General features: G+C 39.5%; 1 protein-coding gene across 3 annotated transcripts; it reads left to right on the forward strand.

Annotated features, from left to right (window-relative positions):
• Window positions 1–90: 90 nt before the first annotated feature.
• Window positions 91–27,835, forward strand: LOC119745739 (cysteine sulfinic acid decarboxylase-like). 3 transcript variants are annotated; one of them, XM_038222295.1, is made up of 14 exons: window positions 91–171; window positions 5,819–5,962; window positions 8,502–8,627; window positions 10,388–10,478; window positions 11,179–11,285; window positions 11,745–11,860; window positions 12,347–12,426; window positions 13,173–13,227; window positions 20,983–21,099; window positions 21,927–22,070; window positions 24,712–24,914; window positions 25,493–25,544; window positions 26,530–26,619; window positions 27,255–27,835. In XM_038222295.1, exons 2-14 carry the CDS (start codon window positions 5,836–5,838, stop codon window positions 27,444–27,446), a joined length of 1,500 nt encoding a protein of 499 aa, XP_038078223.1. In that variant the 5' UTR covers window positions 91–171; window positions 5,819–5,835; the 3' UTR covers window positions 27,447–27,835. The 3 variants fall into 3 exon arrangements, with proteins under 3 accessions (XP_038078223.1, XP_038078221.1, XP_038078222.1); XM_038222293.1 differs by lacking the exon at window positions 91–171 and adding an exon at window positions 4,423–4,623 and having other exon boundaries at window positions 27,255–27,833; XM_038222294.1 differs by lacking the exon at window positions 91–171 and adding an exon at window positions 4,777–4,950 and having other exon boundaries at window positions 27,255–27,833.

Here is a 27,835-nt window from a genome sequence, read left to right on the forward strand (position 1 = left end):
ATTTGGGTCACTTAATTTGGACTTTGCTCGAAAAATCAACACAGTATCTCGATGATAACCAAATCAGATTAACAGTGGAAGAATTTCAGGACGACATTTGTCATGCTGCCCGTTGCTTGTTCAGCGCTTCCTCAAGGAAAGGTCCTGCAGATTCACACAGCATTCTTCAAGGTAGGTCAACGCTAGTCCAATGTACCTGATGATAGCTGCATGGCCTTTCCTCCAAATTTGATCCAGGTAGATAAGTGGTGTTTAGTTTGAAAATGCCATTTGTCAATAGGGTATTAAACCCTCTTTGATCGAGAACCAAACAGGTTGTCCAGTAATCGGACACGATTTTTGTTCCAGACTGTGACGAAAGCAATAATCGGCTCTTCGATATTAAGGTTGATGGTCACAGTGAGGGTCCACAAATGAATGAAAAGAGAGGATGGGGTGCTGTAGTGGGTTCTCCTTGGTAAGTATTGACACCGGAGGGCGTTGAGGCGTATTGGTATAGACCCACGACTGGCCAGCGGTCGGATCTGCCCAAGTACCAGTCGATAAGCAGATCGATATGGGATCAAAAAAGGCTCTCAGACCGGCCACAGAAAATGAACATAAACAGCGGGATCCAAGATCCAGGTGAAAAAGCAAAGCCAAGATGAGTCTATAAACTTGCCCACTTGGAGACAACATCGGCCAGATCTTGAAGATTGAACTGAAAATCTCAGCTATCCCACCCATAAAAAGACAGATGAAAATTTAACGAGAAGTTCATCAAATTTTCAGAGGGAGGGAGGATTATGGACGGGTGCCGCGGTGGTGGTTGGTCTTGAAAGGACTGGTCATTTAGCCCTGTATAAATTTATTATGAGCATACCCGCTAAAGCTGAGCCGAATCTGTGGTGATATTGCAGACCATCATACCAAAGCCAAGACAACTTAAGATGCATGTGGAGACTGATTTGCAACTGAGTCAGATTTGAAATGGGGTCAATGGGTACAGAAAGTGAGCAAATTCACTCATTACAAACAAAGTCGAGTACTACAAATCAATCAAGTTGAAAGTCAGAGTGCTAGAACTCTGTTCCCACGCACGATGATATTCTCCAACATATACACTAAAAAACAGATGTGGTTTAAAATTGACTCATTGACTTTATTTTTTTACTGAAAACCAAAAGACAGGTCCGGTTTAATTCTACGTGAGTGTGCACCATGTAAATTTAAACACATGCACTGCACTTTTATATTTGAACTAATTTACCGTGGTAATTTAACGCAGTTCTATATAAAGCTCGGAGAAGTGCCCCACATTTCTGCGAATTTTGAATGGTCTTGTTTGGAGGATCTACCCTAATCCTAAAAACACACACCACCAACACAACAGCCGTGGGGTATTATTTTTTTTCGGGGAGGTGGGGGGGGGGTTCACTCAGAAGATGTGGATTTAACTGGTGGGAAAAGTCGATATATTTCGAGTCTCGTGAAAAGATGTTGAGAGACAATCCTTCCGTGTTTTGTAAGAAGTCACTCGGTTGATCAATACTGCGTCTAAACGAGACGAGGCCGGTGGCCTGTCCAGGATAGGAAAACACTTTGGGGTCCGTGTGCTCGCTAAAAAATAGAAAAGATAAAAGGCTACCCCCCCCCCCCCAAAGTTCAGGCTGACTGAGAACTTTCAGTCAATGTATTAATGTATTTATGTAGTAATGTAAGTAGGGGTCTATGAGCGCCCTCTAGTGTTCGGATGTTCCTTGGAAAGGGACCTTACGGAGAAACCATGGGGTTGAGTAACTATTTGGAAAATAGTTTCATATTTTCCTCCCACGCTACTGAGTTCAATACAGAACAAAAGCCAACTGTCGCATATCCATTTAAGCTATTCAAGGCAGAAATCCACGAAAACTTAGTGGATGAAAGCAACCTACTAAATGGGTGTTTCAAACTAACCTATAGTCCCACATTACTGATGCACATCTATAGGTGGTGTGTGATGTTTCGTCTGGGATGCATTGCCAACTAGTGTACATTCAATCATGCTTTTTAGACTTATAAAATAGGTGCCAGCGTTTACACACATGAACCTGCTGATTCATCACTGTAAAACTGTAATTTCTTCTCATTGTCTTCCCTCTAAGTTGGTGTGATGTTTCCCGCCCAGAATGCTTTGTCGGCTATTATGATACCCTTTCTCTATAATGATGATACAGATATACAGATCACAAGATATACCTTCCCGATCCTCTGAATCTCGTGGGCTTACAATTTAAAACAAAACAAAACCCATAAGGTCCCCTGGATGCTCTTCTTCGTTTACTGATTAAAAAGATATTATCTTTAGGCCATATTTTCTCTCTTCGGTTCCTACTGTTAGTGTCTTGAAGACCTCATAGGCCTAAGGGAAAAACAACAACAAGCATCTCAAGTAATCAATGACGTCACCTCATTGTCCATCCGGCGAGCCTCCTTTCGCTGGTTCCACATCCGCCTCCTCCATGACTTCCATCTGTCAGCTGCCAGGCGTTGTAGTTCCTCCCTTGGCAGTCGGTTCCCAGACGAGGGGCGTGTCCAGGGAACCCTGACCCAGCTGGTCTTAGGGCGGGGTTTACCTTTCTGAGACTGCGCAGAACTGCAGATGATGGTTGTCGATTTGGTAGACTGGGGACGTTTTGGGGAGTCGTTGGTACCCTGGAGCCTCATACTGTGCGGCGGTGAGCTGCGGGTTGTTCTACCGCGGTCAACTGGCAAATTCTCGGCTTTACCGCGGTTTACCACGAGTTTACATCGATCACTGGACGGTTGCCTCATCACCAATAATTGGTAAAACTTCTCATTCCACGAAACCCTCTCGACTTGTTAGAGCCCATTGCATTCTGTGTTTTAAACATGCATGAACATTAGGCTATACCAAGCTACAAAGTGCACGATTCACATGAGTTTTCTATGGCTCAGTTGCATCAACGGCAAAGGTACAAAATGCTCTGTTTTTTTTTCTTCAGCCATTTTAATTAGATGCGTAAAACACCCGTCTTGTTCCCATGGTACTGACGCATAGGTGGGATTGAGTGTGGAATACAAGTGGTGCTAACACGTCGTCATTGTGTTCCCGCAATAAATAATTAAGCTGTGTTTACCTAGTCATGAATTTGACATTATCAAACTAACCTTGTCGTTGTCTTGTTTTTCATTTTAATACTAGTTAGCTGAGTGTGAGCCTCACCGTATGTACGTACGTAGGAGTAATCGAAGTCCGTTTTATCATGGTTTTATTTAGTGCGCGCTCGAACACAGCACGCTGTATGCGCTGCGTGTGTGATGACGCAAACGTGATCCTCAAGGTCGAGTTTAATGGAGTCTTTTCTTCAGGAATTAATGTGCCGATTTTGGACGGACTCTGAAACGCGTTTCCACGAAATGAAGGTAGTTGAAAAGATTTTGACAACCCCCCCCCCCAACAAAACAACGAAAACAAGAATGTGAAAGTGCCCTAAAAATGTACGGTTTTCATGTAATTATCGCGCGAAGGAATTACGGAGTACATAATTTTGGTTCGACTGAATCGCGCCCGGCGCTGGCACATTGAATGCATCACGTAGGGAACGTCCTTGAACACGTCCTAAAAATCACTCACTCACTCACTCGTTCGCCCTGATGAAATTTGAGGCATGTTATGATCAACGAAGTTAGTGGAAGCATGGTGGAAGCATGCCGATTATTTAAAAAGAACATTTTTTTAAAGGATTTTTGCTCGGTTATTTAACTGCGCGTGTCACTGAATACGAACAGTTAGAACTGAGACCTAATGAGGTAATGGCTTTGTTTACTTTATGCGCTTTGGGATGCCAGACGTAGCAAAGGCGTGGCTCAAGTTTGACCCCGTCTTCACTCAACCCGCCTCCTTCGATCGTATTACCACCCTTACTGAAAGCTAGATCCGCCCTGTCGACCATCTCTGCTGCAGTGTTTTAAAATGGTTCCAAATAAATGGAAAATAAGAAATCTTCTCGATTTGTTGATGGTACAGGGTAAATGGGTAGATCTGTCGACTTTGATTGGGGACTGAAGAGAACTGAAAAGTACAATGCAGTATATGCACTAGTCCATTTCCTACGAAACTCGAAAGGAAAAAGCATTTCACTCCTGGTTTGTTGTAGAACATTACTGCAAATCTCACTCTAAGTCTTATCCCATTCCCACTGTATTAATAAGTGCATTTCTTTCCATACAAGGGCGCACAAACCATGTACTATATTGGTCCTTGACCCCCAAACAGCCATAAGGACGTAAGGGTTAAAAAAAAAAAACCGCTGTGGGAACTTAAGTATTTTCATTGTTGTCTTCACGCTTGTATAGGCTTATTTTATCCCCAACCACACTTTCCTGTATTGAATTCCCCCTTTTATGAATGGAAAAGTCTACCAGCCGTGACCTTAGGTCATGTCAGTTTGTTGTCATGTGCTAGCACGCAGCATGCACAGTTTTCTGCTCGTCGCGTGTGGCTAGCGCCTTTCACACGTTCCGAATTTCCTTATAAAGATGGTGCATTATCATTTCTGCCATTTGCTTCGAAGTCCAAGCTCGAGTTGGAAGCTGCCAGCCGTCTGCAGATTTATTGTTACTGAGCTGAAACATTTACAGGTAAGCGTATCATACACTTTGGGGCACAATTGCAGAATGCCCGCCTAGCCTCTCGATCTGTGCACCTCGTAGCCGGCTACGGAGTCACGGTTGATTGCCCTCCATAAACCTTTTCAGCGCTACATGAATGTACCATGCGTCATGCTCCACTGCACTCCCACTCCGTATCCGCGTAGCCGGAAATAGTGTAGATGGTTTGGACTTTGACTTTTCCCCAAATTGGCTTGCCGAGGTGATCGTGATTGTTGGGACTGGAGTTCAGCTGGCCATTATCAGTCATTGTCACCCCCTGTGCACGTGCACAAACCCCAAGACTGGTCTGAAAATGTATGTGTTTTCTCAGTGAATACTTCAACATTTTCCCTGCTAGATTTGACTTTTTAAGATATATTAATTGTTATCGCTTTCTGATTGCTCATACTACTGGCCAGATATGGGAATCCTTGTGTTGTTTATGATCAGCCATGCATAAATTTAGGATTACATTATACTTGAAATCCTCCGCACTGCTCCAGGATGTTGCTGGCTCTACCTCAACCTATTGAAGGACAGTGATTGCTGGAGGATTTTGCAGGATTGAGGCTGTGGTATTACCCCAAGGACCACATTCAAGAAATAATGGAGGATTTGGGGAAAGATTTCCATATAAGAAGTTCACTAATTTTCCTCTGTATTGACTAACAAGCCCCCAGATAGCAATTTCATGTCATCAGAGTCAATTTGAGCAGTGAGAAAATACAAGCATTTCCTTAGAAAACACTTAGAATTTTTCAGTCCACTCTCATAGGGTTTGTACACAGGGTGTTGAGTGAACTTCTTATATGGAAATCTTTCCGGATTTTGCAGGATTGAGGCTGTATGCAATGTTTACATGGAGGCAGTTAGAGGATTTTGCAGGATTGAGGTTGCATCCTTGCAGGGTCCAACATTTTTTCAGTTCAGGTCCTAAAAAAACCCCAACATTTTATTCAATAACCAAACTTGAGAGGAAAAACCAGCCAACGGACAAACAAACAAACAAACAAAACAGACAAACAATTTTTGTTCAAATATCAAGGTGAAAGTACAAGACTACAAGTTTTTGTCAACAAACAAACAAACGAAACAGACAAACAATTTTTGTTCAAATATCAAGGTAAAATACAAGACTACAAGTTTTTGATTTTCAAATTTTTTTTTTTTTTTTGTTTTCCAGGAAAAATTAGTGGCACGATGGAGTCGCAGGCAAACAATCACCAGAATGGAATACCGGAGATGAATCAGCGAGAGTTCTTTCAGGAGATGTGTGATCTCATTGTTAGCGAAGCTATCGACAGAACAACAGCTGGAAAATGCAAAGGTAAAGATAGAGAATTTTTCTTGTATCAGTGATGAACGCTGGTCTAAGTGTGTAACAAGTATAAAGTCAATCGGATGGATTTTAGTGCCCAAAGTGCCTTCCACTTTAAAAACGTGTACAAATGCTATGAGGAGTGGCTGAAAAAGAAGGGGGAAAAAAAAACTTTGACAAAAACAAAGGCTGTTTCAGCTGGTTGCCGAAACAGCCAAAAAAACATTCAACAGTTTTGATTATTTGTTTTCTGAATGTTGCCCTTTTTTTGGCATACTCTGTACATGTTGGTTGTCACTGCGGTGCATATGAAAACTCATGATTATTCATATAACCACTTAACTTACCACTTGACTATCTTGCATCATCCTCATCGAACCAGTAACCACAGGACACTGCAAATATTCTACCCCCAAAAAAATTCAGAATGCCTGATAGACGATGCGCAAAGAAGTGGAGTCAGCCTAATGAAGCCTTTTTTAATCTCTAGACCGACATGTATGGGTTAACATTTGAAAAGAATTGAAGCGTGCATTCTGCCAACAGGGAGAGCCTCTCCAGAATGCCAGGAAGTCAAAGACAACTTGACTTGCATGATGTCCGCGGGGCAAAGAAAACCGATGAATAAACGACTACTTATTTGATCTGCGAAGACAACTGCTTGTAAAGCAAGAGTATCTCCTGATAAATGCAATTTTGATGGCTGTTAGATATTTTTAAAAACACAACTTTATAAGAATACAATAAAGCGAAAAATGAAGTGTAGAAACCGGTGTTACACTGTTTTTATTCTTGAAAGTTCCATAACCTCGCCAAGTTTTTCTCGGATACATGTATGTCGCGTATTGGAGATAAACTCTTCATATTTTGATGGTTACAATAATATTTCCACACTAGGGTAAATGAACTTATATGGAGATATTCTGAAGTTGACATACAGGTAAATACAAAATATAAAATAAAGAAGAAAAACATATTGTGCAGGTATGGAGGTTCAAAAGTGGACATCTGCTTTTCTGCTAACAGAATAGCAGAAAAGCAGATTGAACGTTTTGTTGAAACGCATATTTCTTCTTTTATGCTTTTCTGCTACCAGACAAGCAGATTGAACGTTTTGATAAAATGCATTTTTCTACTTGTCTGCTTTTCTGCTATCAGAAAAGCAGGTTTTACTTTTTGCTTTTCACTGACGGTTCAAAAAGGGACATCTGCTTTTCTGCTACCAGAAAAGCAGATTGAACATTTTGTCATGGTGGTTCAAAAGTGGACATCTGCTTTTCTGCTACAGAAACTGAGCAGATTGACGGTTCCTGAACGCAACAATGCCACTCTAGTACCCACCAAAAAGTGGACGGTTACAAGTGACTCCGCCTCCGTCGTTCCATCTGCTTTTGTGGTAGCAGAAAAGCAGATGTCCTTTTTTGAACTGCCTGTGAAGGGCAAAAAGTAAAACTTGCTTTTCTGGTAGCAGAAAAGCCGAAAAGTAGAAAACTGCGTTTTAGCAAAACGTTCAATTTGCTTTTCTGGTAGCAGAAAAGCAGAAAAGTAGAAAAATGCATTTGAACAAAACGTTCAATCTGCTTTTCTGCTATTCTGTTGGCAGAAAAGCAGATGTCCGCTTTTAAACCTCCATAGTGCAGGGGAAAAAATGCATTCTTACTATATTTTTTCTTCCTGAAACTGAAATTTGATTAGTATGTATGTACGTGTGGGTTGTTATATGGTCAAGTCAGAGTGAATAACGATGATTGTCATATGATTTCAAAGCATTTCGTGCTGGGCAGACTCCCAAACAACAGCATAATTGGATCTGTAGGCTTGAATGGCATTAGCCAAAGACAGGAACTCTTGTAGTTTTGCAACATCGTTTTTAATTGGAAGCTGGGTGTTTTTTTTTTTTTTAATGGTGAATACTTCTTTGTGCATGAATACAAAAGAGATGAAGCCGTCACGGTGAATGGAGTCGTTCCATGGGGTAATTGAACAAAAATTTCACAATTAACATCTGTCTGGCTGCAGTTTTCAGCATTGCTACTGTTTAAGCTCTAGCAGGAGCTTAGTGTCATGTGGGTCGGTCTTTCTGTCTGTCTGTTTGTCTGTCTCCGGAATATTTACCAAAAATTATTGACTAATTGACCAAATGCCATGCCATGGTCATATAATGCGCTCTTGACGACAGATGTTTCACCAAAATAAGCCCCATAAGTTTCCCACAAAATAGTTCTACCAAATTTTAATTTTCAAAAATAGCCTCCCCTCTGGATACACCACTGGTTGCAGACCTGTAAATACAGCTGCCATAGACTCAAATGATAAATACGCCCACTTCCAAAAATTAGGAAAAATACTCACAACTTTCCTTCAGCCCAACACCTAATTATTCATCAGAGCAGACTTGTATTAATTTGTAATGAACCTTTCATTTCATTGCTTTCATTTCCACTCGCATATTCCAAAAATGAAGAGTTCCCCTTGCTTTCCATTTAATATGGCTGACTTGTGAATAAATTCTGTTGGGCTACCCACACACTCTCTTCTTTCCATACAGTGGTCAACTTTGTGCATCCTCACCTCCTGAAAGACAAAATTGACCTGGCCATTCGGGATGACCCCGTCTCGCAAGGGGAACTTCTGAAGTTGTGTCAGCAGACTTTTGAGTACAGCGTCAGGCCCGGTATGTTCAAGAATTTCTTGTGTAGAAAACTCCTGTGTGTATTACATTTTCATCAAGGTTCAGAATTGAATGTTGAAGCTGATGCGTATGAATTTTTGTTGGCAATATTAATTTAAGAGAATTGTTTCCACAGTTGGGAAGTTGGTAAACATTTTTTGGAGTTCGTTTTTTTTTTCAAAGTGAACGGACTCTATAGCCATTTTTTTTTTATGGTAATTGTGTTTGAAATGTTGGAAAGCATTTATATTTTATTCAGTGTGATATTTAAAAAAAATGACCAATTATGCACATAACATATAACAGACAGAATTTTGTAAGATTTAAAGGTCTCACTAAATTGTGTATAACCTTGTAATTATCCATGTGTACATGTACTGACATATTCACATCATACATAGTACATGCTCCCTGTGTACAATGTACATGTACATGTATGTATACAGCAGCACTCAGATTTATCAATAAAGTCACCTACAAATTTTGAAGTGTAAAGAAGTTCTTTATGTACTTATTTGATTTCTTTTCCTTGATTTTTTTTTTTTACGGAAATCAACCTTGACTGTTAAAAAGCAATTTGCTTCAACTCGGTAATTTCTGGCACTACAAATTATTACCAACTTGAGCTAATGGGTAGAAAATTACATTAATTACCTCTTCCACATGAAAAATACAATTCACAAAGAAAAACCAAAAAGGAATAAAAAAATATCCATTTAGCTACATTAATTGAATTAGTTGCCGACTCCTTTCGATAAAAATGGAGGGAGGGGGGGGGGAAAGAGAATCCACCCCCTCTTATTTGACTCCAGATATAGATAAGAAATCAACGCGTTTTCCAAGACCTTTTATTTTATTACTGAAGACGACGGGCCCACTAATTAGAAGGAACATTTGATATGTCGAGAAACGATCGAGAGTTGTGAGTAGGGTGTTGGGAGCTTTCTAGTATGGTCATGTCTGTAGACCAGGTGCCAAGGTTGCAAGTCCAGGCAACTGTCTCCACTTTTTCTTGATTCGATTTGCTGCCAAATTGCGTGCGTCAATTATCTAAAAAGCATTTCATTGTCCTGTTTGGCACTCAGAGGATGTTGTTTGTTGGGCATTATTATTATTATTATTTTGAGAATTGTGTGGAAGGAGTAGAAGTGTGTCTCGCACTTGGGGAAATGATTATGGCTTTCCAGAAGTACGCTGAATTGAAAAATGTGTCAACTATTTCTGGTTATTTTTTAATGTCTTTGATGGATAAATATTGTTGTGCTTTAAAAGTATACACTTTTCTCCTATTAAAAATAAAATTGGAAATATGGAGCTGACTTGATATTTGCAGTGGCGTGATCGGGTACATGTTACGCCAACTCCCACACTGAATATGTGTTTCATCCATTCTTAACAAATGGAAATTTTTCCTTGTAGCGTTCTTTCATTACACTACAGCATTATAAATAACTCCATCTAACCCTCCTGCTATCTAAACAGTCACAGACAGTCAAAAAAATCAATCCTCTTCCCCTGCCATGCCTTTTACACAGGCTGGTCACCAACAGTCAGATCATATTCCAAGCAAGCACTGTGACTAGTCAAATTCAGTCAACAGACAAAAGCAGAGAAGTGGAAGGCATAGCTGGCTTATCAATCACCTACAGTCAAAGCAGGAACATCACACCATCTTCACACAGAAAAAGTACCTTTGTTCTAGATATTTGTCTTTGTTTATGTCTCAATGGTTCTGTGTGTCTTTGTGCCTGCACCCTTTGCAGGTCACCCCCGTTTCTTCAACCAACTCTTTGGCGGTCAAGATCTAGTCGGTCTGGCCGGTCAGTGGATGACCGACGCAATCAACCCCAGCATGTAAGTGCTTTGTCCTTCATAGGCGGTGGTTGTTGGGGGAATACGTTGTTACAATAGACATTTTGCGTTGCAGGCATCCCAAAGGCTGTTCTTTGTTATGCTAATTTAGTATAACAATGAATGCAAACACCGTTCACTGTTCATCCAGCCCCTTGTGACTGCATTTATGAAAAGACTTGCGAAAGGACTTGTGATGGACTAAATACAATATTGCTTCTGAAACCAAATTCTGTTTGGGTTGACTTGATTGAGTCACATTTAATACATTTTGGTCAGTGGTTCACCCAGGATTTGGCTTGGGGGGGGGACTCACAATTTTTTTATTTTTTTTTTAAAGAAATTTGAAAAAAAAAAAAAAAATGTTGCCCAAAATTTTTGGCCAAAAAAAAAAAAATGTTGCCCAAAATTTTTGGCTGCAGAAAAAAATGGTGCCATTTACACCCCTATTATACTACTTGAAAATAGGCCACATTTCACCACGGTAAAATCGTGGGGGGAAAAAATGACCAAAAAAAAAAAATTGACATTCTCTGGGGGGAGGGCTCAAGCCCCCCAGCCCCCACCCCCCCTCCCCCTCCTTGGGTTCGCCACTGATTTTGGTGAGTCGCATTTAATACAATTTGGTCCAGCGTGACTGCCAGTCTAAAATGTGTGTTAGTTTTGATGAAGTCTCATCCTAGGTTTTATCGTTCTCTTACAGTTACACATACGAGGTGTCTCCCGTATTCACTGTTATGGAATTGGAGGTGATGCGAAAGTTGCGAGAGCTCTGTGGCTACAAAGCTGGCGATGGGATATTCTGCCCAGGTAATAGGCCGATTACAATTATTTTGGATTTTTTTGTAAAAAAAACCCACACCGGTACCCCTTAAAGAAACCCAACCCAAAAATGTAAATTTGGGATCGGATGTTGCCCTACAGATTGTTCATAAAGGTGTGCATGATAAAACTACCACATCGGTGAGTCAATACAAGTGTGTAGCCCTACAGTGATCTCAAAACATGTAGCTTCACGGTGTAAATTGCATTTTTCGCAAGCGTCATAAAATGTGAATCTGTTCTGTTTTTCCATGTAGCCTGGTTTTCATTTTGAAAATTCTCCACAAATGACATTCCAAACCTTTCTTTTTCATTGTCTGAGAAGATACTAAGTAATATGCGAAGTTTCAGGGATCACAATGACCAACCCTAAGGGGGGGGGGGGGAGGTTCCTCTATCGCATACCTTGCTTCGAATGCTGATTTTTGTCAATTTTTGTTGTCGTAGGTGGCTCGATTTCCAACATGTATGCTATGAATCTCGCTCGGTACAAACGCTGTCCAGACATCAAAGAAAAAGGATTGTACAATTGCCCGAGGCTGGTAGCTTTCACATCGGAACAGGTCAGAATAAATAGGAGTTCTCCCCCCCCCCTCCCTCCAAACAACAGAGGAGAAAGAAGTAATGTATTACTTTGCAAAGTACATGTACACTCTGCCCTTTCGTAATGTCAACGGAAATTTGTGGCAAATTCATGTGAACTCAGGTGGAACTGCCATTTAACTAGTAAAAATGCCAAATAACTTGTATGTTGGTCCAGATGTTTGTTAAAATGCCAAATTTTTATCAGGTTCAGAAAACGACAGGAATTGTACATTACTGCAGAAATGATGCTAAAATAATGTGAGAGACCTTTTTTATCACTGTTATTTATTTTACAAGACCAAAAAATAAAATGTACGAACTTTGAAAATTATTTGTCATGGATTTTTCAATAAAATGAAAGAAACGGCATTGTAATGAGAACCAATCCCTTTTTCAGACTCTGCCAGTAATTCATGTTGGAGTCTTATCTGATGCGATGAATTTCTATGTTTTGCTCTCAATAGAGTCACTATTCTCTCAGGAAGGGCATGGCTTTCCTTGGGCTGGGAGTCGACAACCTCATCTTCGTTAAGTGTGATGAAACGTGAGTAAAAGTGTGTTAACCTCCATTTGGGTTTATTTTAGGTACCCTGCTAAATGCAACGAAGTTCCAACACAGCTGAAGTGAAAACCATGCTAAATGCAACCAAACGCAATGGTGGATTCTGTTGCACCAGCCTTGGCAATTTGAGACTTTACCCTGTTTAATGCAACAATATAATGTCCAATGTTAAGTGGAGTCTGTTGCATACTAGGCTTTGGCACTATGAGCAGTTACCCTGCTAAATGCAACAAATCCAACACAGCTGAAATGAGAACCATGCTAAATACAACCAAATGCAACGGTGGATTCTGTTGCACCAGCCTTGGCAATATGAGGATATACCCTGCTAAATGCAACAATGTCCAGTGTTTAGTGGATTCTGTGGCACCAGCCACAGTTACCCTGCTTAATGCAACAAATCCAACACATGTATGCTGAAGTGAGAACCATGCTAAATGCAACCAAATGCAACAGTGGATTCTGTGGCACCAGCCTTGGCACTATGAACAGTTACCCTGCTAAATGCAACAAGAAGCAACAAAGCATGGAGCTTGAGTTGACTGCTAAATGCAACAGTATGCAACAACTTGTTTAACACTGTTGCATTCCGTTGTATTTGGCATGGGTTAGGGCTCAGGTGATAAGAAATGTTTCAGGTTACCTTTGAGCTCTGTTTCTTTGTCAACCAACATCTAACTTTGAAAATAATCATCTGAATCTGTCATTATTATTATTTTATTTTATAGTGGGCGGATGATACCAGATGAATTGGAGAAGGCAGTCATAGAAGCCAAGAATAACGTACGTATCAGATCACCAACACAAGTTGAATATTATTTGTAGAGCAGCATGCAGAGTCTCACTAGCTTAGCCTGGCTGAAGTCAAATAAGAATTCGGTGTTCAAACTACATGAAATTAGGACACAAATGGCAAAATGTGTTGGATTTTCTATAAATGTTCTTGACATCAAATTTGCATGTAATATTTAATCAAATGTAATATTTAACTAGAGATTCGCGTTTGTTGTTACAAACGCAGAGTGGTCGGGAAGACAACTATTTTATGAAACACTGTCCAGTTAAGTTATGAATATTTTTTAAGTAAGAACAAAGGATCACGAAATTAAATCCTTTCCGGGACAATCAATTATTTTGTTTAAAAAATGCATCTTTATCAGTGTGATAAATTTCAGTAAACATTCTATGTACACATACAAGTTACTTCTGGCTTGAAAAACGGGAAGTGAATACTGATTTAGTTCGGAGTGGATGTTCATTGTAAAGTTAAATAACGGATGAAAATTTGGAAAATATAAGTGTATATATTCATAACACCGAACTTCCGGTTTGATGACGTCACAGTATTTGGAAGCAAAAGGTGAACATTGTAATGGTATCATTTTTGGGGCTAAAATATACGACATGGATCAAATAATAGATTGAAATTTAAAATATGATCGTTGGCAAATTCTCATGGGAGTAATTTCCGGTCTGATGACGTCATGAATTTGAAACCTTGCCAAGTTATCTGTGGTTAATCAAAGAATATCAAGGGGTGATTTGGTAAAATTTGAACATATGGTTTTAAAATTAAAGAAAAGAAACACTATTTTATGTGCCGCTAGGGGGCGCCCTTTCGGATGATGACGTCATCACACTGTTTGGTGTGTCTGGTATTCCTCACTAAACAATGTCATAATATATATGTCTGTAGCAAAATGCTTCCGCTTTCGAGTTATATTAAGTTTTTATGGCGCTTCCGGTAACACCGGAAGTGAAGGTCAAGCGGGTTTGTGTCGGGGGACAAGAAATGTTTTTCATGGCCTAGTCTACAACCTCACGCATAGCTACCAACTGTTACGAATTTTTCGTAATTATTACGAATTGTTTGTTAAATTACGAAAATACGATTTGCCACTAAAACATTACGAATTTCCCATTTTCTACCTAACGAAAAAAAAAAATACTTGTAAAGTATCGTTTTTGACCGAAAACTTCTGGCGAAATGTCGCAATAATGGATGGACTGGTGACAAGTCTAATAAGAATGCAGTCAAGCACCTGATAGACATCAATGCAGTGTGCGCAGTGGAGTACTTGAGGACCAGACTAACACTTTTTTTCAATGGTGTGTAAGGCTGCATCCGAATCAACTGTCTAGAGCTAGGTCTAGGTCTGCGCCCATTGAAAATACGTGGGGACGCACTGACAATAGACGTAGCCGTAGCTCTGGAAGCCCGTTTCGGACACGGCCTCATTTATGTTCATCTCGTGGATGTGTGGTTGTGTGTACTGTATGTGAGTGCTTTTCAGTGACGATCGTGAGCACATTCGGTCGCTTATTGCCGGGATGAGACCCATCAGTGCGAGATTTTAATCATGGAATTTAATAAGAGTATGGTTGGAATAATTGGTAATAGAGTTTGAGTTTGTCACAACGTCCAGAAAAGATAAATCAGCATGCGTTTGCAAGGTATGTTGGCGGGATATTTCTATTGCATATGGTGGCCCTAAATCATTGTGTGTAAAAACATTGATACGAACTCGAAACTCCACATCGATAGCATGCATCTCAAAAAAAATATGCACACATGTTATTATTGTTATTATTCATTTGACTTCAACAAACAAATTTTATACAGACATTGAAACAAAATTAATTAAAAAAAAAAATATTAATTTTGTTTTTTAATGTTTTAATTTAAAAAAAAAATATATATTTTGGCCTACAGTACATTGTTATTCACAACAAGAAGGGTATGCACATGTATGTGTACATGTAAACCATGTACCTGTACTCGATGTTTGTAAAGCTTTTGATAAAACGAGCAGTTGAAAATGACCGCGCCGGTTGATTACTAATTGGGATTTTGAAAAGTTGGCAGCTATGCTCACGAAAAAACGAACACGATGCTCTATTTAGTTCAAAAGATATAACGCAAACTGTGTTGTCAAAATTTGCCCTTAAATTGCTTGTAATTTGATACCTGATGAGGTCATGATGACGTTACAAAATTTATAACATCTTCGTAACATGGTACAAGTTCAATTTAAGGTTTTATGATCATACCATAAACCGTTCGGAAGAAATTTTGCTTTGTTTTGATATCAGGCTAACGTCTTCATTTTGAATTCACCTAACTTTGACCTTCCGGTAGCCCCGGAAGTAAAGGTCAAGCGAGTTTACGTATACGACCAAAAATGTTTAACAATTATTGGTCTATCTGATTACAGAATACCAACATCATTGATTATTTTGTTAAAGAGTTATAGATGAAAGTAATTGGTCCTTTTTTCCAGATAAAAATCACTTTTCATTTGACACCTGATGACGTAATCATGACGTCAGAGTAATATGCACTATGAAAGTTACGAGTTCATACCATAAACCGTTTAGGAGAAAACCCGCGGAAACGTGCTGTACGGAAAAAAAGGAAAGAAAGAACTAGAATGAAAATGTGTAATACTTTGTCTGATCAACAAATGTTGTTGATATCACAAATTGTTGTACAATCCTCGCTACGATTCGATTTTCAGGAAAACAAATTGTAAACTTTCCATCTACGTCGTTAACGGAATGTTAGGAGTTCAGCAAGCGTTTACCTGTTAATTTTTTTTTTATTGTTCCTAGACAGCTCAGTTAAGACACAAGTTTAAGTTTGAGAACACTATGGAAGCTTGTCTTGTAGTTGATCTGTCCGCGATAAGCACACGGGGGAGGGGGATTGACAACTCCTTTGCGGGGCCATACACCACTGATCGTGGTATCGTGCGAGCAAAAGCCGTCATGTCTGAATTTCTTCATAGTTCAATATGTGAATGGCATGCCGTTTTGGGGGCTGTTTTCTTTGTTTTATTTTGTCCAAAAGATTCAATGTCGGCCGAAGGCTGAACAAAAGAACATTTATTTAGGGTAAATAGTACTACATTGTAGTAATAAAAACACGCTGCAAAATAACACATAACCGGTGGTTAGTTTGATATCTGTTGAATGCCGTGGCCGTCCTCGTGGTCTGGAGTATTGAATTCGTGGTCTGCGGGTAATTCGGCAGGTTGTGGGTTCGAGTCCCGCCTGGGGTTATGGTGCGTGTGCCCTTGGGCAAGACACTTTGTCACTCATTGCTTCTCTCCACCCAGGAGTAAATGGCTACCTGTACCTGTCAGAGCATGGATGGTTATTGTGTTTGAATTAGCTTCCTAACAGGCCCAATGATCAGGGGTAATAATAATGTAAGCGCTGTGATTTAGTTTACTAAACGGTGATCGGGTTGTGCTTGATCACCCAATTACACCATGAACAAAAAATATATCTTAATACAGAAACAAAGGGTGATCGAGATCGGCCCGATCACTCAACAGCAACAAAAATTGAAGTCTGAGGAATGAGATGTTGAGCACATATCACAAAAGGTTCAGTTCGTTGGCTTTTTCTATTGAATACAACTAAATAATATATATAAATATATATATTCTCCACACAGGACGACAGACTGAAACTTTAACACATCTTTGCTGAAAATGCCTTAAAGGAATTGTCTTCCTGCTTTGTACTCTTGACAGCCAACCAACTTTAATATAAAAAGCAATAAAAGAAAAGTTTGATCGCTGTTTACTCTTAGACTATATGAACTTTGTTGCTGACTCGGCTGACATAGGCCTACATAAAACACGGAAGACATGGTCTAGTTTTTGAAGCGCATGGCTGGAGCTGCACATAAAAAAATATGGCAGCTCAAAAATAGAAACCGTATCGGTAGACTTTAGTATGGAGTTTGGAGTTTTATGCAACATACGCTTAACATAAAAAAATTTATGTATTTTTAATGTTTTTCTTTGTCTGCATGGGCTAATAAAATTCTGATCCGAGCTAACGAAAGAATGGCACGAAAGATTCATTGTCTGCATTTAAGGTATGAGAGGAAAACTATTGAGGGACGATTCCCAAAAACAAACCAAAATGAACTAGAATGAAAATGTGTAATACTTTGTCTGATCAACAAATGTTGTTGATATCACAAATTGTTGTACAATCCTCGCTACGATTCGATTTTCAGGAAAACAAATTGTAAACTTTCCATTTACGTCGTTAACGGAATGTTAGTAGTTCAGCAAGCGTTTACCAGTTATTTTTTTTTATTGTTCCTAGACAGCTCAGTTAAGACACAAGGTCAAGTTTGAGAACACTATGTCTATTTACGTCGTTAAAGGGAATATACATCATTTGCTTTTGCTGTAATTTTCAGAAATGGATGGAATTGGGGGGTTGGAAATATATAGCAAATGTAGTTACACTGACTTTTTTGAGGTTTTGGGTTCGAAAATGCTATAAAAAACAAGAAAAACAATCATTTTCCTGTAGTCTGGTTCCCTGACTCCATTTAAGAAGAAACAGAGCAGTTTACATATATTGGGGAATTGAAAGGTCAGGGAACCAGTCTAGCTGGCTTGTACCCGTTCATAGGTGTGTAATCGATTACAAACAAGTGCGATGGTCAACTGGGGCCAGTATTTGAAAAAAAGCCAGTTTTTTCCAACGCTGATCGGCCGATCAGCGTTGGAAATTGATACAAAAATACCACTTTTCTTGAAAATGACAGTATACCAGGTGCCATGATGTTACAGGATGCTTTACACTGTCATTCACTAACAGTCCAGCAAGGTATTTCAAAATGATTTGGTAGTTTTATTTTATGATGTTTGCAAATGTTGTATTTTCCCTTTAACGGAATGTTAGTAGTTCAGCAAGCGTTTACCAGTTATTTTTTTTTATTGTTCCTAGACAGCTCAGTTAAGACACAAGGTCAAGTTTGAGAACACTATGGAAGCTTGTCTTGTAGTTGATCTGTCCGCGATAAGCACACGGGGGGAGGTGGATTGACAACTCCTTTGCGGGGCCATACACCACTGATCGTGGTATCGTGCGAGCAAAAGCCGTCATGTCTGAATTTCTTTATAGTTCAATATGTGAATGGCATGCCGTTTTGGGGGCAGTTTTCTTTGTTTTTTTGTCCAAAAGTTGCAATGTCGGCCGAAGGCTGAACAAAAGAACATTTATTTAGGGCAAATAGTACTACATTGTAGTAATAAAAACACGCTGCAAAATAACACATAACCGGTGGTTAGTTTGATATCTGTTGAATGCCGTGGCCGTCCTCGTGGTCTGGAGTATTGAATTCGTGGTCTGCGGGTAATCCCGCAGGTTGTGGGTTCGAGTCCCGCCTGGGGTTATGGTGCGTGTGCCCTTGGGCAAGGCACTTTGTCACTCATTGCTTCTGTCCACCCAGGAGTAAATGGCTACCTGTCAGAGCATGGATGGTTATTGTGTTTGAATTAGCTTCCTTGCGCCTAACAGGCCCAATGATCAGGGGTAATAATAATGTAAGCGCTGTGATTTAGTTTACTAAACGGTGATCGGGTTGTGCTTGATCACCCAATTACACCATGAACAAAAAATATATCTTAATACAGAAACAAAGGGTGATCGAGATCGGCACGATCACTCAACAGCAACAAAAATTGAAGTCTGAGGAATGAGATGTTGAGCACATATCACAAAAGGTTCAGTTCGTTGGCTTTTTCTATTGAATACAACTAAATAATATATATAAATATATATATTCTCCACACAGGACGACAGACTGAAACTTTAACACATCTTTGCTGAAAATGCCTTAAAGGAATTGTCTTCCTGCTTTGTACTCTTGACAGCCAACCAACTTTAATATAAAAAGCAATAAAAGAAAAGTTTGATCGCTGTTTACTCTTAGACTATATGAACTTTGTTGCTGACTCGGCTGACATAGGCCTACATAAAACACGGAAGACATGGTCTAGTTTTTGAAGCGCATGGCTGGAGCTGCACATAAAAAAATATGGCAGCTCAAAAATAGAAACCGTATCGGTAGACTTTAGTATGGAGTTTGGAGTTTTATGCAACATACGCTTAACATAAAATTTTTTATGTATTTTTAATGTTTTTCTTTGTCTGCATGGGCTAATAAAATTCTGATCCGAGCTAACGAAAGAATGGCACGAAAGATTCATTGTCTGCATTTAAGGTATGAGAGGAAAACTATTGAGGGACGATTCCCAAAAACAAAAAAAAATGAACTAGAATGAAAATGTGTAATACTTTGTCTGATCAACAAATGTTGCAACATACGCTTAACATCTATAAATGAATTCATTTTTAATGTTTATCTTTGTCTTTGCATGGGCTAATAAAATTCTGCTCCGAGCTAACGAAAGAATGGCACGAAAGAGTAATTGTCTGCATTTAAGGTATGAGAGGAAAACTAGCGAGGGACGATTCCCAAAAACTTCTCTCACCAGATATTGAAAGACCAATGTTGGCTCTGATCAAATCCAGAAGGAAAATATTCTGAGAATCCTGGCAACTTGACTTTTTGAGGGACAAAAATAGGGTAAAAATTACAATTTTGCAAGTTCTAAAAACATTTTTTTTACGCGTGTTCTAAAAAATAGCACAAGGGTGACGTAATGATGACGTAACAAAATATATAGTATCTTCGTAACGTGGTACAAGTTTACACTAGGTTTTATGATCATACCGTAAACCGTATGGAAGAAGTTTTGCTTTGTTTTGATTTAAGGCTTCATTTTGAATTCACCTAAGTTTAACATTCCGGTTGACCCGGAAGAAAGGGTCAAGTGAGTTCACGTTTACGAAAAGAAATGTTAATCAATTCATGGTCTATTTGATTACAAAATATAAACATCACTGATTATGCTGTTCAAGAGTTATAAGTGAAAGTAATTGGACCCTTTTTTCACCTAAAATCGCTTGTAATTTGACACTGGATGACGTCATCATGACGTCAGAGTACTATGCACGTGATAGCCCCACCATAGGCGATTGTGCAGTAGCATACAGATATGATATGCACCACTTCGGATGAGGGTCGATATATTTTGAAAGTTACAAGTTCATACCATATACGGTTTAGGAGAAAACCTGCGGAGAAGTATTGTCAGGAAAAAAAAAAGGAAGAAAGAAAGAAAGATTAATCGTAACAGATCCACTCAATTAAATGGCGTTTTTGGGTTGAACCCCCCCCCCCCCCCCCGACCAAAAAAAGAGGGGGGGGGGGAGGGATCAAGAAGGGAGGGGGTAGCCGCACATGATGATCAATGCACTGAATGTGCTGCTTGCCATTTACGTAACGTATACGGACGTGGTTGAAACTACCAACACGGCCGTCTAGCATGTTGAAATGTTAGGGGAATTTTTTTTGTAAACTTCCCCCCCCCCCATGAAAACTTTCTCCCTATGCTACTGGTTAAAACTACTAACCCTGATCATCAAGACTATAATTATTCCTAGAAAATCTGCTCTACACCCTACAAGAAATGCATAGAAACATGGACTTTCTTGCTTATTTTCTGTTAAAGGACAGTTACCATCTTACATATACAGAGTATTAAAGAGAAGTAAGCATAGTTGTGTCAAACATCAAATATTTACGGGAATATGATACTAGTCTCCTTTCTAGCAGTCGTTTCAGACCCTGTACAATTTCCTCCTTGCATTCTATAGGGAGGGGTCCCCTACTTTGTCTGTGCGACGTCAGGCACGACTGTGTTGGGAGCCTTTGACCCTATCGACCCCATCGCTGACATTTGCGAGAGGCACGGACTGTGGTTGCACGTTGACGTAAGTTTCTTACAGTTCATAGGAAAAAGATGAGATACCATTTTCATTAAGATGCTAAGCGTAAATTTTGTGGTACTTTGTATTACATTTAATGTAAATTTTTCGTCAACTTTGTGCTGTTATTCTATAAAGTCAAAGCATTTAGGGTGGAATTTTTCTCGCAGAAGTTAAGTGACTAAACTACAAAAAAACGAGGCCAAGAAAATAACTCTCGAAATAAAAAAGGACATTCGAAATAAGGCTGTAAGCTTAGCCTGAGTTATGATTGACTGGTGATTGACTTGTGGTTCACTTGTGATTTGACTTGTGATTGACTTTTGATTGACTTGTGATTGACTTGTGATTGACTTGTGATAGACTTGTGGTTGACTCATGATTGACTTGTGATAGACTTGTGATTGACTTGTGATTGACTTGTGATTGACTTTTGATTGACTTGTGATTGACTTGTGGTTGAGTTGTGATTTGACTTGTGATTGACTTGTGGTTGACTTGTGATTGACTTGTGATAGACTTGTGATAGACTTGTGATAGACTTGTGATTGACTGATGATTGACTGATGATTGACTTAATAATAATGATAATAATCGTAGTGCTTATATAGCGCTTTCCATCGTATCCACAATCTCAAAGTGCTTTACAGTTATTACCCGATTCATCAGACCATGAGACCACGCGAGACTTACAATCAACTCATGACTGACTCGTGATTGACTTATGATTGACTCGTGATTTGACTGTGACTGAGTAATTATGATTGACTTGTGATTTGACTGTGATTAACTCAACTATCACTCTGACATGTCGTCATGGTTCATTCCTTTAGGCTGCTTGGGGTGGGGGCGCTCTTGCATCCACCAAGTACCGCCACTTGATGCAAGGCGTAGAGAGAAGTAACTCGTTGACTTGGTGTCAGCATAAGATGATGGGTGTGCCGCTGCAGTGCTCAGCATTTTTGCTGCGGGAGGAGGTGAGCGTGGAACATTTTTTTCACTCAATTTCTAGATGCATTCGAAGAGCATATTCAGCTCATACGTGTCTGTGTATTTTTTTGCATCTTTGTCTTTTGCTTTTTTTGCAAAAGCTATCGGACATTACTGAGCATGTAAGTTCTCATACCATTGCATTATCATTAATTGATGCTGAAATTCAAAGTACTTTTTGCCGAAAAAAACTTAAGGCCCATTTCAGAATTGGCATTCGTGAGTCGTGTTGAACCAAAATATTCCCCCCAAAAATTTAGAAAGTCCATGAAAAGTTTGGTGTCAGAAGATTGTTTGGAATAACTCCAATATAAAAATTTGCCGGCCGAAAACCTAAATTTATTTGGTTCAGTGTCACTTAAGTGTGTAATGGTGTCAGTCTTGTCAATAAAGTAAAGTTTTTAATATTAATTCTTGAAATCTCACGCTAACGCACTCATCTTACTCTACCTGGACTCACATTTACTAGCGTGCAAAAAGTGATGCCCGGCCACACGTAAGTACTAAGAATGTTCCACACAGCATAGCAAGAGCCTTACTACCCCCTCCCCTTTTTTCCCTCCCAAAAGCCCAATGTGTAGAGCCTATGGAAGAAAACAGCCAACCACTGCACATTATGTTGTATGCATTTATTTCTTAACTCAGAATTTATCGTAAAAACTGTTTAGGCAAAAAAATAGTTCTGCTTCCGATTACATGGCATTCAAAAATAGGGTAGGTAGTCAGTGAATTTTTTGGGGTCCAATTTTCTTTGTGCACGATCATGTGGAGGCGTCTGCGTGTAGTCAAGCGTAAAAGGTATAAATTGATGGTTTAGGGTGTTTTTCCTCATTTTCCCTATAAAAACATTAGGGTAGGGGCTGTCAGAGTAGGGTAGGTAGGGAAACCGGAAGCAGAACTTTTTTTTTTTTTGGTGGCTTTATGTAGCACAAGTTTCAATGTAGTGAACTGTTGGATTCAAAGGTAATATACAACGCTTGCAAACTTTAACAAAAACTGCCAAATTGTTATGAAATACCTTACTGGACTGTAAGTGAATAAAAGTCTCAAGCATACTGTGAAAAAATGTGCAAACTTTGTTCCACAAACTGATTGTAGTACACTAGCAGTAGCAGTTCCCCTTCCCCCTCCCCCCCCCCCCCCACCGGCGCCCCCCTCACACGTCCCAACCGTGTGATACCATAGTCCACATGTCTTTTAGTAAATAGACAGTAGTTTAATTTGGAACCTTTCGTTATCTTGTTTGTAACTTGTGAATTTTCGTTTTGTAATTAGAGGTGGCTTCCATTTTGTTTTTAAAAGCCTTTCCCTCCTCCCCCAATTTGTATCACATTCCTCCTGTAATTTTGTTTCCTTGGATGTAATGGGAATGGAATCTTGATGATTGCAGTGGCTTAGTACAGCATTCCTACAAATACGAGCGTTAGAAATGTACTATTAAATTTCAAAGTGAGGAAATCAGCATTTTTAAGATGCTGATTACCATCGTGCAACTCAATTTTAGTATCTATAGTTTAAAGGGTTCATGCGATGAATTTTTCTCTCAGGAACATATTTTGTGCAACTTTCTACTCTTAAATGTATGAAACTAGTTGACATTCCTTTTTGATTAATTTTATTGAAAAGTGCACTTCTTTAAACATTAAAATTTTCTATGCTTTCCCTGACAACTGAGGGCACCGTTGCTGTGATGTCATTTCAGGAAGACACTGTTCAGTTTCGGGGTTTTCTGTTCAAATTGTGAACCCCAAATTTGCTCTTTGAAAAAGTCTGTGAGAAAGGTTTGCTCTTTGGCTTTTAAAACTGCCAAGTACTGATGCAACAATGAATCACCAAAGAAAAGAAAATTCACGACAGCAAAATATCCAAACTAGCAACTTTTTGTGCTAAAATAGCTGTATGAGGTTTCTGCCTTTAATGACATCACAGTTTTGCTCATGAATATTCACATTAGCATAAAGACAAAAAAATGCACCAAAATACCCTTGAAAATTGCAAAAAAACGCAAATTGAAAATAAGGTCAAATGGGACACAAAGGTGCATTTTCAAGGATTGCATTAAAAAAAAATTACATTGCATGTGCCCTAATAATTAACCATTCGCATCTGCACTACATTGAATTGCATTATGTCGATTCACTAATGATTCCATATTGGACGAGTGCTCGGGTGGTTTTGGGCGCTACAGTGAGTAATAGGCAGGGCGGTTTGGGGCGGTGTGTCTTCAAAAATATAGTCTCCGGTTTTTGGTATGGAGCTTGTCCAAAAAGTGGTGCGGCGATGCGGCTTTTTTTTTTTTTTACCTGATTTTTTTGCTTCAAATGTCGGCTGATGACTGCAAATGGTGCCCGACTAAACTTAGTGCAAATATATGGGAGTCCAGAGAGGCCACATAAAGCTTATTCTCGACCATAACCCAATCTAAAAACACGTTAAAATTGTGCAGCAGCAGGATTCCAGTCAAACCAGTGAGTTTGGCGGTTTTGAGACATCATCTTTCATTGGAAAAAAAAAAAAAAATTTCATTATGCCGACGCGCATGGCTACGGTGACGCGCGCGCATACCAGAAACCGGAGACTTTTTTTTTTTGGCCTAAAAGACATTGCTTTTCTATAAAACCTCATCAGAATGGCTTGATGCACCAAAGCCACTGCGCTGCGGCCAGCTACCTCTTCCAACAGGACAAGTTCTACGACATGGCCTACGACACGGGGGACAAGTCCATCCAGTGCAGCCGCAAAGTGGACGCGTTGAAGCTATGGCTCATGTGGAAAGCCAAGGGCAACAAGGGTTTCGACGAGGAAGTCACTCGCAAGTTTGACAACTCGAGGTTTGTTGATAAGAAGTTTGTTCTAAAATTTCAAACAAAAATTCAAACAAATTTATCAAACTGAAGTCACAAACATACAGGGTGAGTCAAAAAAAGCAAAACCCAAATGTCCGAACTATTGTTTCAGTGAAGTTCTGCATGTAGCACTTTCTAAATCTAGGATATGAAAGCCCAATTCATAAGCTTTCGTTTAGTACAAGAATTGTTCAAATCACTCATGTACTGTTTAAGTTACGGAATTTTAAGCACAACCACCGTTTTAAAGTTCTGTCCACGGATCACAAAAAAGGTGTGCGTTCTTTCAGCAAAACGAAAACAATTCACACACGTCCCTTTGTGATTTGATTTCGTTTTGCTGAAAGAACACTTACCTTTTTGTAATCCGTGGACAGAACTTGTGTTTAAAATTCCGTAACTTGAAAATTACACAAGTGATTTGAATGATTCTTTTACTAAAAGAAAGCTTATGAATTTGGCTTTCATATCCTAGATTTTGAAAGTGCTACATGCAGAACTTCACTAAAACAATGGTCCTGACAGTAAGTTTTTTCTTTTCTATGACTCTCTGATTGACACAGGTACATGGCTGATCTGATCAGAAACCGAGAAAACTTCAAGCTGCTTATGGAGGTAAGTTGAAGAACTGTTTGGAAATGATCGACACTCATCAAAACCCTGTCCTGAAGTGATAAGTCTTTTCCCGAAGCAAATGCCCAAAGACTAAGTGTTGACAAGAAACCTGAAAGAAGAATTTCAGTTGATGAGGGGCAAGAATGGCATGGGGTGGATTTTTGAGATAAATTTATAATTTTTGGAGGGATGGTCACATTTACGCATATGTCTGTCTGCCAATTCTCAAACATTACTTTGAATCAAGCTAGAATAAACCGAAATAAAGAAGTAAAGCTGTCAGACTTAGTTGTGAATGAAAGCACTCTACCCAGCTGTGGTTCAATTTATTCACTTTAATATACCTGAAACGCAGGAGGGGAAATCTAGAACTCAAAGACGTAGACAATTATAGCAAATTATAGAAATTAGAACATTGTTCAATTTTTTGTATAATAAATAATAATAATAACAGGTTCTTATATAGCGCTTTTAACTAAGATCAAAGCGCTTTACATTATTATTGCCCCTGATCTTTGGGCCAATTAAACATTCCAAATACCATCTCAGCTCCCTGGGGAGTATACAGCTCGATGCTGCCTGTTAGGCACAAGGAAGCTAGAATCAATCACAGTAACCATCTCTGCCCTCACAGGTACCCATGTACTCCTGGGTGGAGAGAAGCAATGAGTATCAAAGTGCCTTGCCCAAGGGCACACGCACCATGACCCTAGGCTTGACTTGAACCCACAACCTGCAGCTTTACCCACAGACCACGAATTCAGTGCCTTTAACCACGAGGCCACAGCTTATAAAAATAAGAAAACAGGATGGATTTATTTTAGTGTTTTTGTTTAGAAGGATCCCCACTGCTACTGCTTAAAATCCTTGTTCTCTTTTAAATGTAAACAATTGCAAAGCAGAAAAACAATTTTTGGTCTGTTTTAAGAAGTGCTTGATGATTTTTGTCCGATGAACTCTGTATCTGTTTTTTCCTCTCGGCCAGCCCCAGTGCACCAATGTCACATTCTGGTACATACCGCCCAGCCTCAGAAACACGCCCGACGGACCGGAATTACGAAGCAAACTTCATAAGGTGATGAAAATTGGTCCTAAACTTTAGTAGATTTTGGGAGAAACTTAAATTTAGAAAGTGGACTGTTGCGGGGTTAACCAACAATACGTACGTCTCCACAGGGCAATTTCTATAGGTGAATACGTCTCCACAAAGTTATCACGAAATAGATATATGGATTGCACTCAAAAACTAGGGATTTCCTATTGTGTTGATCGCAAATTGAAGTATTTTATGTAAGGGATATAAAATCCGAATGTCGGCCCAGGAAATTAATTCTGGTTAAAATAAGAGCATTTTGAAACTAGATTTTCACTTTCTAAAATTTTAGATTTATTTGAAAGTAAAGCTCCAATACCATTACAATGCGCCGTGAAAATCGGCATACATTTTCCAGTATGCATAATAATGGTCGGTTTGAAAAGCGCCCCCATTTGGAAGATGGGTACCAGGCCTAGCCCTCCCCCCTGCTTTTTGATTTTACAGAGCCCAAATGTCCGAGAAAAAAAGTCTACATTTCGGCGCGGATGTGTGAGTGCGGTTGTCCCCCTTCCACCAACATCAAAACCTGGATATGGCACTGCTGAGTAAAGTATCCCTGCGCCAATTTCTCTCATCACTGGTACTCTGACTCGTTTATTTTTTCATTCTCATAGGTGGCGCCCATCATTAAGGAGCGCATGATGAAGAATGGGACCATGATGATCGGTTACCAGCCGCTCGGGGACCGCGTCAACTTCATCCGTATGGTGTACTGCAACCACGCCACCACGGCCAAAGACGTGGAGTGGATCGTTGACGAGATTGATCGGCTCGGACACGACATAGAGATAGCTGATGAGAAGTAAACGCTGTATGGTAAATTTTGGTGATGAAAGATATTTGCATGGACAATCATTGTGCGTCCACACATAGTTTGGGTGATGGAAAGACTACCAGGTGGGCCCAGGTTTGTCCAAAAGGGTTTGGGTCATGTGGGGTGTTTAAAGGTTTACAGGATCATTTGCATTTTTTCCAGAAGTAACCTACCGAATTACATGTATTATCAAAAAGCTTACTTGGATTGAAGTTCCTACTGGTTCTAAACACCCTGTGGAATTATTCCGTCCGGCTTGCTGTCATTCAGAAGAAATCAAGAAATGTAGGTGATTTCCAACGATCAGTCAATTGACTGACTTTTGGAATAAAGAGTGCAATGGACTAAATCGTGTTTTGTGATCAAAAGGTTGTGCATGTT

Source organism: Patiria miniata, unplaced genomic scaffold (genome assembly GCF_015706575.1).
Source record: "Patiria miniata isolate m_02_andy unplaced genomic scaffold, ASM1570657v1 HiC_scaffold_7, whole genome shotgun sequence".
Taxonomy (NCBI): Eukaryota; Metazoa; Echinodermata; class Asteroidea; order Valvatida; family Asterinidae; genus Patiria; species Patiria miniata.

Bases quoted from the DNA above. Each gene is read 5' to 3' on its own strand.
- LOC119745739 (XM_038222295.1), top strand. From the start codon at position 5,836: ATGGAGTCGCAGGCAAACAATCACCAGAATGGAATACCGGAGATGAAT. The intron at 10,479-11,178 runs GTAAGTGCTTTG...GTTCTCTTACAG, and splicing joins GACGCAATCAACCCCAGCAT to TTACACATACGAGGTGTCTC. The intron at 12,427-13,172 runs GTGAGTAAAAGT...TTTATTTTATAG, and splicing joins TTCGTTAAGTGTGATGAAAC to TGGGCGGATGATACCAGATG.